Consider the following 13,046-nt stretch of genomic DNA (forward strand, 5'->3'; position numbering starts at 1 on the left):
CTTCAAAACATTTCAAATGACATTTCTACAAGTCAGAAACCCCAGGTTTCTAACATAGGACAAAAGAGGCCTTTTTTAAAAAGAAAAGTCTATATAATTAGAAAGGACATACAAGAAGTGCTGTCCTTTGGATGAGATTTAAAACCAAGGTCACGTCTGCCTGTTCAGCTGGACGTTGAACATCCCATGCCACTATTTAAAAACAGAAGGGAGTTTCTCTCCCAAATGGCCCAAATCCCGAAAATAAAATAGGTTATTTATTTCATGGCTGTTTGTGGGACATTGCTGTGTGCAATTGTGCTGCTGCATTTGCCTAAAAAAAAACATCAACTCAATTTCACAGTAATTTCTGTGATGCGCTTTGAGACATCCGTCCGATGTGATAAGGTGCCATATCAAATATAAGGATTATTATCATTATAATTACTAATGACTAATTTGCCAACAAAATGTACATTCGCAACACTTTACAGTATATTCCTGTGAAGCGCACTGGGACATCATTCTGACATGAAAGGCACCATTGAAATGTAAGTATTATTATTAATACAATAATTATAATAATTCCAAATCTCTCATCAGGCTGATGCCTCAGAGCAGTGTTTTTCAAAGACCGCTCCAGGAAATGGGACTGGCTCATGTTAACCTCATGGCCAGTCCTTACCAGATATCTCTCCACTGACCTGAGAGACACATTTACAACATTTTAAGAAGAATTTGAGCCACTCCCTGATATTAAAAAGGTTAAGAAACACTGCTTAAGAAAACTATCATGTTCAGAACAATCTGTCCTTTTGCCTCAAGAAATATGACCTAATCCGGTGCTAAACAATGCTCCTTTCAAATTAATCTTAAACAATTGTCTTTTATCATATTAGCCAAAACATTAGTATTTGAATAAACATAATAATTCAATTTCTGTCTATTTCACTCTTTAGATACTTTCCTCTTATACCATTCTGATTGTGAATGCCAGGTTATCATGTTACTAATTCAAAAAGCTCAAATCGACTTCCATTAGACTGCAATAAATGCCTTGACTTTCATAAACTCTTAATTTATTTTAATAATAATGTTAACATTGGGGACAGTCTGTCCAGCATTGTGAACTTGTCACTTCAATTTGTGTTAGTGATTGAATACTGGTCAGAACTATGCTCATGCATGGGTGTTCTGTCCCCTTCATACAGAGAATGCTGTTTTTGAACATTGCTTTAAATGTGTTGTGTTTTGAGTGGAAATTCAAACTGTTTTGAAATCTATCTGCACAGCTGAACCCAAAGCTGAGCTGAGCTGACATGTACCCAGAAAGAAATACCAATTCAAGGTATTAGGTTAAAGGGATTAATATAACATTTGCATTTTGTGCTGTGTTTGAATGTATTGTACATAATTGTTTCAAAAGCCATTATAAAAGATACTAGTTTGTACAATATTTACTCGCTCAGATATCAATCAAAGGCATTTCACTATTTATTGTCTTGGGATGACAAGCAAGAGGAAAGGGGAGGTGACCATAAGTGCAGTTAAAGAGGTAGCTCAAAATAAAGGCAGTGAAGCAGGTCTACTTTTCATTCCTCCACTAAAGGAGGAATGAGGTTAATCGTTACACAAGTTGCGCAATGTGTTGCAAATCATCATCTTGTTATCAAGCAAAATAGTTTCTTTTGGGTCACAAGGCACCTTCTAATCAACTCAAAGTAGTCAGTCCTTAAGCTCCATTTATTGGAGCGCTGAGCCCCCATAAGTGCATCAGGAGAAATGCTCACTGTATTTAAGCTACACCCATACACAGATAATAATAATCCTTGCATTTGATATAGTGCTTTTCACGTCTTCTCAACATCTCAAAGCGCTTCACAGAATAGACTGTAAAGTGAATTGACGGTATATTTGTGGGCGAAACGCGGCAGCCAATTGCGCACAGCAATGTCCCACAAACAGTCATAGATTGAAAATGACCAATTTATTATTGTTTTGTTTTGGAGGGATTATTATTAGGCGTGTGGAGTAAGGAAACTTGCCCACGGTTTTGCCCTGCCTGGAATTGAACCCAGGTGTCTCGCTTGTGAGGCGAGTGCTCTAACTACTGAGCTACAGGACTCCTTAATACTGATACTGAACTGTTGTAATGGTTTGATTCAAATAAACATTCATTACTTCTAAAAATACTCAAGCTGCTCCAATTCATTTTTCCTCCTTGTTTTATATGATTCACAAACTGTTCCAAATGTTCACCCAAATTGCATTGCAAGACTAAGGTTCCCAAGATTGCAGAGAATTTGGGAATTGAAAACATACCTAAACATATATGAATTCTTGTGAAACAAACAAATGTTTGTAGGTTCATTGCGTTTGAATTATTCAAGACATTTAGTGTCAGGCTCATGATTAACAAAACATGTATTGTGAAATATCAGAAGGAAGTACATGAACTGTTGAATTACTCCATTCTCTGCATACTTGCAAGATGAACCCAGCTTCCCTTGAAGATTTATCCTATTGAAACTTTCACAAGTAAAATTCTTACCTCCTTTGTTTCTAAAATATGCACTTTTGTGGGGTAGGATTTTAATTTCCTCCTCAGTCTTTCTGTAGGCGTTTTCAAATACTTGGAAGTTGATTACTGAAATAGTTTATTTCATATCAGTGCATACACAGGTGAGGCAACTCGGTACTGAGGTGAGCACTTTACTTGGCTCCCTTTGAAAACTGTTACAAATGTTGAAGGTAAAAGAAAAATGGCTTGATGATAATGTAGTACCATAAGTTTGGCATGAGCACTGCATACCTGCCTGGCTGAACTTGGCATCAAACTCTGGTGCTCCAACTGAAATGGGAAAAGGTATCCTGGTACATAATGTGCGTGTCCTTTATTACTTACAGAGTGTGGTGATGGGCTATCTACATAGGAGCAGCTATTGAATCTGAGTTGTTATGTGCCTTTACATAGACTTTTTTATTCCGTGATGTAGAGTAAACATTACAAAGGTTTATTGCAGCTTGAACAAAATGATATAATGGTCTTTCATTTTTGGGGAGTTAGCTGGGTGTCTGAAATGTGCGAAAACCCAGCACCATGCTTAAGACTAACCAAACCTAAAGTTCCACATATTTATGCCAAATGGCATGGAAGTTACCCTTGTCTGGAATGCAATGTACTCCATTACCAGATTTAATATTTCTATATTACTTACGTCTCCATGTTGTGATGTGTTGTATGTTTTATTTTCATCAGGAGATATTGAAATCCATAATTTGGCAGCAAGCTGTGCTCTGATGCCACTCAGTGCAGAGAGGAAGACAGCACTGGACAGAAATTTTGTAAAACTGAAATCTTTACACAGTCCCATCATGAGCAAACAGATTTTTCCACCTAAAGTAACACTGGAGCGACGCAGTATTTCTGTTCTTCTATCAAACAAAGAACGACTTGAAGTCCTTGTTGGAGTGAGTAGAAACTTTGAATTGTCTAAAATAATGCTCTATGATTATTATGAGTACAGAAAGACATATAAATGTTTACTGTTCAAAGTGTTCATTACAACTTCAGTTGAGTGATGTGATGTTTTCTGACAATTCCCATTAGTGAGCTCCAGAAGTTGCTACCTCACACAAATGAAACTTGAAAATGGACTGCATGAATGGGAAAATTGTGCCCAATTACAACACACCTCTACTGGGAAATGTCAGAGGTCTTTAATTATTTGCTATCATTAGCAGATATCATTTTAAAAAGTAATGAAAAGATTGCTGCTTTTAGGGAGCAATGTGCGATAGCTCATAAATTGTTATTATAAATAGTACTGACACTCCAATAAATTCCTGCCTTCCAGGTTAGTCATTTGTAAGAGGTTTCAGCTTCTGCCCTCTTTGTACCTTTACATTTACATTTATACTTAGTTTACCTTTCCTTTATTTCTATTTAAAATATGCCATGCTCTTTTCCAAGCACTTTATTTAAGCGCTTTGAGACATCCTCCCGATGTGAAAGGCGCTTTATAAATATTAATTTATTGAAATGTGTTTTATTCAAAAATATACTATTTGTCTTTATTTTATCCGAAAAACAGCACTTCCAACAATGCAGCCATTCTCCCCTGTACTGCATTGGAGTGTCAGCCTAGAGTTCAAGTTTAAGTCTTGTATGACTTAGTCTCAGAGCCAGGAGTACTGCCATCTGGGTCAAGCTATAGAGTAAATAAATTAGACTTCCATCAAAACCATTAACTGCTCAACCAAGGCTAACAGCTGTAATGCGAGTAAAATTCCCTCTACGCAGATTAGATTAGAGCAAGAGGCAGCCATGAAAACAATGGGGGTCTGCTTTTCTGATGCGTGTTTGTATTTCTCTGAATCTACTGCTGTGGCTTTTGGGGGTAGGAGGGAGGTGCTTATAGATTCTGAAATAATTCCTGCCCATTTCAGTATCTTTTAAATAATTATCTACACTGAATCAATGAACAGGATTTCCTTTGTAGTTAAAGTGGGGAGGTGAGGGGGGGGGAAATAATAATTTCACCTGCTGCGAGTCTGAGAGTTGAGCAAGGCACAATGATGATGTTTAACCTAATCCAGCAGGAAACTACTGATCAGATGATGAGGGAGAAGGGAAGAGAAGGGATTAGGATGAGTGGAGACTCATGTGAAGTATAAACAGGCAATGACTAGTTGGGCTAAATGTCCTGTTTCCATACTGTAATGTTCTAGGTAATTCTATGCAAGAAAACATATTGCATTCTCTGCGTCTGATGGCCCAGTAGTGACTTTCAAGCACAAGTTTGTGTCAGTGTGGCAGAATTTGGCAAATTCTTAAATCCAGCCTTTGATGTGAAGCCTGTTTTCTGTATGTTTTCTTAAGATCTACAGAAAGCCAGCTTCAAAGTTATGACTGAATTCAACAATTGCCAAATTCTCTCTGCTTTGAAACGCTACATAAATAGAAGAAATCTAGATCTAGGTGAAATTGTAATGCACATCTGATCGTCTTTAACAGTCCTGCTGCTTCAGTATTGAGTGGAAGTGTGAGTTACTAATTCTATATTATTACCTAATTTGAACAATAATTCCATTGTTATTATGTACTCAGTCTCTCTGCCCCCATTCTCTGAAACTCCATCCCAGAGTCCCTTTGCCTCACCCTCACTATCCTTCAATGTCAGTCTCAAAACTATCCTCTTTGACCACACTTTTGGTCATTTCCCCCACACATCACCTTTGGCCCCCACCCAGCCTGAATCTAGCTCACAGCTTGGATGCAAACCCATGACTGTCCAGCACATTGGGACGTCCTCCCGTGGCGAAAGCTATGTAGTTTGTAAATGTAGTTTGCTGAATTTTGAATACTACAGTAATTCTACATTTTTGTTGCACGCTGCCATCTAAATACTAATTCTATATTATTATTGCGTACCCATTTGAATGCAATTATTTTTGCTTTGTATTTGTTAAGTGAAGACAATGCCCGTTTATTAAATGTCTTCAGGCATTCTCAGCACTTTCTAAGCAAACATTCAACAAAGTGTGTTGACCAGGAAGTTGTCTGATCATGGTGTTAGTTTGAAAGTGTGTGTTCCACATATCCTGTTCTGACTCTGTTTTTGTTGTAGATCAAAGCTACTGGCCAGGAGCTCCACAATCAAGTTTGTGAGTTACTGAAGATCAAGGATGCTCACTTCTTTGGTATTAGTGTGGTAAAAAGTAAGTTCTGGTTCAATTATTTAATCTACTTGTGTTTTTTAAAAAATGAAATTAATATAAATTCGATGATGGAACATTTGTGAGAAAATTAGATTACTTCACATGAGTCACAAGAGGATTTAAAAAAAAATAATGTAACCAATTATTTTTCTCTCTCTAATTTTCTCCCTACTGGTATAAACCTCTCTGCCTGGTCTGGCCTCTCTTACCGAGGCGCAGTCCCAAAGCACTGGTTGCCGAGAAGTATTCTGCCCAAGTAGTCATTGTTCATGTGTGAGCCCTTGAAGTGAGTGTCGTCAGGTCACTCGACTATAGAGGATGTCACAGCTGAGCCCAACCTCTGCTTGCCTGGCTGTGACGCTTTCCTAACCCTGGGAAGGCCAGGACCGATGGGCCTGCCCTGTGTGAGGAAGTTACAACTGAGAATAGTAAACTCAGCATGGACTTGGATTCAAACCAGCGAACTCATGCTCTGAAAGCTGCAGTTCTGTCCACTACACCATCAGGGGATGCCTACCCCCACGAGAGGATTCTTAACCATCACCTGATGTTGTTAGTTTGTTATAGGATTACAAATGGAATTATTTGTCTCTGGCTCTATGCTCTGATTATACGCAATATTTTTTTCTTAAAAAAAGCTAAACACTATTGAGTCAAACACAACTGGAGCACAGTTAATTTGTTACAGCCAGAAAGGTGTTCAGTAACACAATATTTTTATAATTCTACAGCTCACCTAGTGAGATAAGATTTAGAAGCATTTGCTTTAATTTTCACATCACAAAATATTCATTTGCTATTTCTGTATTTTTCTATTTTCCTTCAATCCTAAATTGTAGAAGTCCTCAAAGTTGGCACAGTTGAAAAGTATGACTGCATATAGGAACATAGGACTGTGCAGGACCAGGAAACATCATTATAATCCTTCTCCACATAATATCTCTTTCTATTTCACATTTCCTCTAATTCCAATTTGCAATCAGAAAATATCCAATTCTGCAATTCACTACAAATTGTATATATTTATTTAGCGTCTTTCAGGCCACGAGAATGTCTGCAGGGGCTTAACAGTCCTGGGTTCTCACCTGAGCTGGGGGTGAGAGCCAAAGGGCGATGACCGAAAACAGGGTCAATTCTGTTTTGAAAGTGCCCCCACTATTCATCTCCACTGCCTCTACCTATTGCAAAGAAGCTTAAACTAAATGTATCTTCTTCCCTATGAGTTTAAGAGCATTATTCTTGGTGTGGCTCTCTTGACCATTAATATCCATATCAGTAAGGATATATTACATAGCCTGTCCTCCCAATGGTTAGGTCCCTGTACCAGTCCCATAACCTGACATTTGTCAGCATCCACTATAACAACTGATCATGCTTGTTTTCCTTCCGTGTTACAAGGATGAATTCTAGTCCTAGATTCATTAAGTTTGGAATGTAGGGTAGCACTTCTTTGATGGGAGAGAGGATAGTGCATCAATATCATCATGTTGCACTCAGATGGACATTTTGTTTTATTTTCTCCCCTTAGTCTGCCACCCTTGAGACAGTGACACATGATGAGGTGCAGGATGACCAGCAGTTCATGTGGTCTTTTTACCAGATCAAACCATGAGAATCTAAAGATACTCTAAACTAAGGGAAGGTGGTTAAACCCAGCCATTCCAAAATCATGCCTTTGCTCTTTCCTCATCCACCAACTACATGCACTATTCAATTGTGGGGTGATGGAGGGAGTCATCACTTGTTAGAAATCGGGAGTATGACCTTGGCTGATTTATCTTCCTGACTGCCCAGTTACTGGGATCAATTTTAGTGGCCCCACTAAATGTCTACATGTTGATGTGAACACTAAGAGCAATATTAAAAGTGGGAGAGACAATTGTTCAGGTTCTCCACTGGCAATAATATAAAACACAAACAGATTTCACAATTTTTTCTTTTGTTGATGTTGGAAGTCCGCATTTGATCATTAAAGAGGATGGCTTAATTCATTCAACTGTTTTGGAGTGATCCATAATTGATACTCTCTTGTAAATGATGAAGACTGCTCGTCACTCTCTTGTACTGCTATTGCTTCTTTTATACAGCAGATATAAAGATTGTACAGAGCATTCTTCTTTTTATCTCCTCCCCAAGTGTACATTGCAATGCCACAAGTTGAGATTTTGAACTCAGTTGAGGCTGACACTCCAATACAGTGTTGGTCATGTGCTGCATTATCGGAGGTGCTGTCCTTTGGATATGATGTTAATCTGATGTTAATCTGCCTATTCAGGTGGATGTTAGAGAAGCCATGGCAGTACTCAAAAAGAGAAGAGAGCTTATCCTGGTGTCCTGGCCAACAATCCCCCAATAAAATTGGTCACTCACTTTGTGGCTATTGTTGGACATTCCTGTGCACAAATTGGTTGCCGTGTTTGCCTGCAAATACACTGTCACTGCATGTCATAGGAAAATCCTGTGAAATGTTTTGAGACATTTCTATTGGACATAATAATAATAATCCTTGCATTTGATATACAAGAACAACTTGCACTTATATAGCGCCTTCCACGCAGGGTAGCGTCTCAGAGCGCTTGAGCTTTGTATCACATTGTTGAGACATCTTACAAAACATATTGTAAAGTGGATTGATTGACTGTGTATTTTGTGGGTAAGACTGAACAAAACAGTCATTGAAAATGTTCCCCTACAGATTCAACTAAACCAATATAAAATACAAAAATATAGCAAAACCAAATTATAAATCTAGGAGTGTTTCCAAAAGCTCTTTGAGAGACTGTTGTCCAGTAAATATTTTGTCTCTTGTGCTTCCACTTCTCTAATTAATACACAACAATAACTGAAGTGCTGTTTTGTGTATTTTAGACAATGAGCACATTTTCATGGACTTGGAACAGAAGCTTACTAAATATTTTCCCAAGGAATGGAAGAAAGAAATCAATAAAGTAAGTCTAATTTTTATCTGGAACAACAACAATGACAACAACTTGCATTAATATAGCTCCCTTCTCCTGGGCGAAGGATATTTGGTAGATCCTTGAATTCTGCAGCAACTGTGATCTTTGAAACATCAGTTTGATGAGGTCTTACACTATTTGTTACAGAGCAATAATCTGTCGATTTACAGGCTTCTGGTAGAATATTTCCTGTAGCTTGTACTTACATAAGTCAAAGTGCACTACTGAGTCTGGTTGAATTGTCTTCATGTGTGGATATGTCCTTCTTCATCAAGAAGACATTAAATGTACTTTTCAGAGCTTAGCTTTCAGCATTGACTAACTGGCTTCTCACGCTAAACAATAGTCGATTTCTGGGTTGTCATGTTGCCACTATTGTCACTTCTTGCACATTGTACTCATGCACACTCTGTGTGCTGAAGAATTCATAGAATTATACACCATAGAAGGAGGCCATTCGGCCCATCGTATCTGTGCCGGCTCTTTCAAAAGAGCTATACAAATCAATCCCACTCCCCCGCTCTCTTGCCCCATAGCCCTGCAAACTTGTCCTCCGCAAATAATTATCAACTTCTCTCTTAAAAGTTGTAATTGAATCGGCTTCCACCAATCTTTCAGGCAATGTATTCCAGATGCGAACAATTCACAGCGTAAAAAAATTCTCCTCACCTCTGTTTCTTTTAACAACTATTTTAAATTGGCGTCCTAGGGTTACCGACCCACCCGCCAGTGGAAATAGTTTCTCCTTGTTCACCCTATCGAATCTCATCATAATTTTGAAAACTTCTATTAAGTCTCCTCTTAACCTTCTCTGCTCCAAGGAGAATAATCCCAGCTTCTCCAGCCTCTCCTAATAACTGAAGTCCCTCATTCCTGGTACCATCCTGGTAAATCTCCTTTGCACCATCTCCAATGCCTTAACATCCTTCCTGAAGTGTGGTGCCCAGAACTGAACACAGTACTCAAGCTGAGACCTAATCAGTGTTTTATAAAGGTTGATCATAACTTCCTAACTTTTGTATTATATGCCACTATTTCTAAAGCCTAGTATCCCGTATGCCTTTTCAACAGCTTTATCTCCTTGTCCTGTCACCTTCAAAGATTTACTTATATGAACTTATATATATCCTCCTCACTGTGAACTACCTTTGCAAACTTAGAAATTGTACTCACTATATCCAGTCTAGGTCATTTATATAGATCAAAACCAGCAGTGTTCTCAACACCTAACTCCTGGGGGACACCACTGCACACTTCCCTCCAGTCAGAAAAACAACTGTTCACCACCACTCTCTGCTTTCTGTCTTCCAGTCAGTTCTGTATCCATGCGGCCACTGTCCCTTTAATACCGTGGGCTTCTATTTTGCTTACAAGTCTCTTATGTGGCACTTTATCAAACACCTTTTGAAAATCCGAATAAACTACATCAACTGCATTACCTTCCTCCACCCTCTCGATTACTTCATCAAAGTACTCTATCAGGATTGTTAGACACGATTTGCCTTTAACAAATCCGGGTTGGCTGTCCTTTATTAACCATATTTTTCTAAGTGAAAATTTATTTTGTCCTGGATTATAGTCTTTAGATGTTTCCCCACTACTGACATTACATGTACTTATAAGAATTTCTCAAAGAACAACCAAGTTTCAACTCTGTGCACAGGACAACAACTGTAGAATTAAAAAGTATTCAACCCATTAATGAAATTGTACTATTAGACATTATTTTAAGAAATTACATGAATTCTGTTTTATATTTGCAGAAGAAAGTATCAAACTATTCCTAAATATGAACAAACTTGTTTCTATTCTGCAAAAGGACTTTGGTATCGAATAGTTTTGCTCAAATTACGTGCCCATCCCTGCAAGAAGCTTTCTGTTCCACTGATGTCTGCTTTTCCCTTTGTTTTAACAGAACCATGAAAAATTTGGATCTCCATATGTCGTTAGTTTCAGGGTACAGTATTATGTTGAAAACGGAAAAGTAATAAGGTAAAGAGTTTCTGTTTAACATTTGTATTAAAAGAAAAGGAAGCATATTTCTAAAACATTTAATGAGCCAGATTTCATAAAAGTAGGCTTGCAATAAATATTGAATAAAAAATAATTTTAAAATAAAAAAATCAGATTTTAAAATAATCCTATGAATGGATCATATTCATCTGATTCTCTTTAAAACCGTTTTGGCTGTTTTGGATGAGGATTTTTTAGCATTTAAAAAACAAGGTGAAGCGTCAAGACTCATTCTGCAGCGAATCACCAAGATTGCGAGGTCTGGGAAAGTAGAGATACACCTAGATATAGTGTTTCAGTGACATCAAGCTTGTGAAAGGAGTAGGTTTAAGAGCTGAGTTTTGATCTCAGGACAGTGAGAATCCAGGGAGGAGGAAAGTGTGTGTAGGATGGCATATTCAGTGCCTAAGAAGACCAAGAAAGGAAAGTTCAGAGAAAGAATACGCGTAGTGTAACAATGGTATAACATAGTGTAACAATGGTATAACATAGTGTAACAATGGTATAACATAGTGTAACAATGGTATAACATAGTGTAACAATGGTATATCATAGTGTAACAATGGTATAACATAGTGTAACAATGGTATAACATAGTGTAACAATGGTATAACATAGTGTAACAATGGTATAACATAGTGTAACAATGGTATATCATAGTGTAACAATGGTATAACATAGTGTAACAATGGTATAACATAGTGTAACAATGGTATAACATAGTGTAACAATGGTATAACATAGTGTAACAATGGTATAACATAGTGTAACAATGGTATAACATAGTGTAACAATGGTATAACATAGTGTAACAATGGTATATCATAGTGTAACAATGGTATAACATAGTGTAACAATGGTATAACATAGTGCAACAATGGTATAACATAGTGTAACAATGGTATAACATAGTGTAACAATGGTATAACATAGTGTAACAATGGTATAACATAGTGTAACAATGGTATATCATAGTGTAACAATGGTATAACATAGTGTAACAATGGTATAACATAGTGTAACAATGGTATAACATAGTGCAACAATGGTATAACATAGTGTAACAATGGTATATCATAGTGTAACAATGGTATATCATAGTGTAACAATGGTATAACATAGTGTAACAATGGTATAACATAGTGTAACAATGGTATAACATAGTGTAACAATGGTATAACATAGTGTAACAATGGTATATCATAGTGTAACAATGGTATAACATAGTGTAACAATGGTATAACATAGTGTAACAATGGTATAACATAGTGTAACAATGGTATAACATAGTGTAACAATGGTATAACATAGTGTAACAATGGTATAACATAGTGTAACAATGGTATATCATAGTGTAACAATGGTATAACATAGTGTAACAATGGTATAACATAGTGTAACAATGGTATAACATAGTGCAACAATGGTATAACATAGTGTAACAATGGTATATCATAGTGTAACAATGGTATATCATAGTGTAACAATGGTATAACATAGTGTAACAATGGTATAACATAGTGTAACAATGGTATAACATAGTGTAACAATGGTATAACATAGTGTAACAATGGTATAACATAGTGTAACAATGGTATAACATAGTGTAACAATGGTATAACATAGTGTAACAATGGTATAACATAGTGTAACAATGGTATAACATAGTGCAACAATGGTATAACATAGTGTAACAATGGTATAACATAGTGTAACAATGGTATAACATAGTGCAACAATGGTATAACATAGTGTAACAATGGTATAACATAGTGTAACAATGGTATAACATAGTGTAACAATGGTATAACATAGTGTAACAATGGTATATCATAGTGTAACAATGGTATATCATAGTGTAACAATGGTATAACATAGTGTAACAATGGTATAACATAGTGTAACAATAGAATAAAGAGAAGTAATGTTGCGAAGGAGAAAGAGTGAGGTTGGAGGTCAGAGGTGAGGTCATTCTATAAAAGTTAGTCTAATATATTGTTCAAAAGGGAATTGAGTCACTGTACGATGTTTGCTTTCATTGTGTCCCAGCTATTAAATGTGCTTCTCCTGACATGAGAACATTTGTGGAGTCCTGTAGCTCAGTGGTTAGAGCACTCGCTTTGCAAGTGAGAGACCTGAGTTCAATTCCAAGTCAGGGCGAAACCTTGGGCAAGTTTCCTTACTCCACACAGAGCCTAATAATAATCCCTCCAAAACCCAAAACAATAATAAATTGGTCATTTTCAATCTACGACTGTTTGTGGGACATTGCTGTGCGCAATTGGCTGCCGCGTTCGCCCACAAATATACAGTCAATTCACTTTACAGTGTGTTCTGTGAAATGCTTTGGGACGTCCTCCCGACGTGAAAAGC

At 37.1% G+C, this 13,046-nt stretch overlaps 1 protein-coding gene across 1 annotated transcript in view; it reads left to right on the forward strand.

Moving 5' to 3' along the window:
• LOC103183624 (FERM domain-containing protein 6) overlaps positions 1–13,046 on the forward strand; it is a 35,994-nt gene that overhangs the window by 10,652 nt on the left and 12,296 nt on the right. The window contains exons 2-5 of the mRNA XM_007901507.2: positions 3,239–3,450; positions 5,610–5,700; positions 8,569–8,648; positions 10,576–10,652. Of these exons, the coding sequence (XP_007899698.2) occupies positions 3,280–3,450; positions 5,610–5,700; positions 8,569–8,648; positions 10,576–10,652 (419 nt within the window). The 5' untranslated portion in view covers positions 3,239–3,279. The remainder of the gene's footprint in view (positions 1–3,238; positions 3,451–5,609; positions 5,701–8,568; positions 8,649–10,575; positions 10,653–13,046) is intronic.

The sequence above is a fragment of the Callorhinchus milii genome, unplaced genomic scaffold (genome assembly GCF_018977255.1).
Source record: "Callorhinchus milii isolate IMCB2004 unplaced genomic scaffold, IMCB_Cmil_1.0 Scaffold3, whole genome shotgun sequence".
NCBI classification, from domain to species: domain Eukaryota; kingdom Metazoa; phylum Chordata; class Chondrichthyes; order Chimaeriformes; family Callorhinchidae; genus Callorhinchus; species Callorhinchus milii.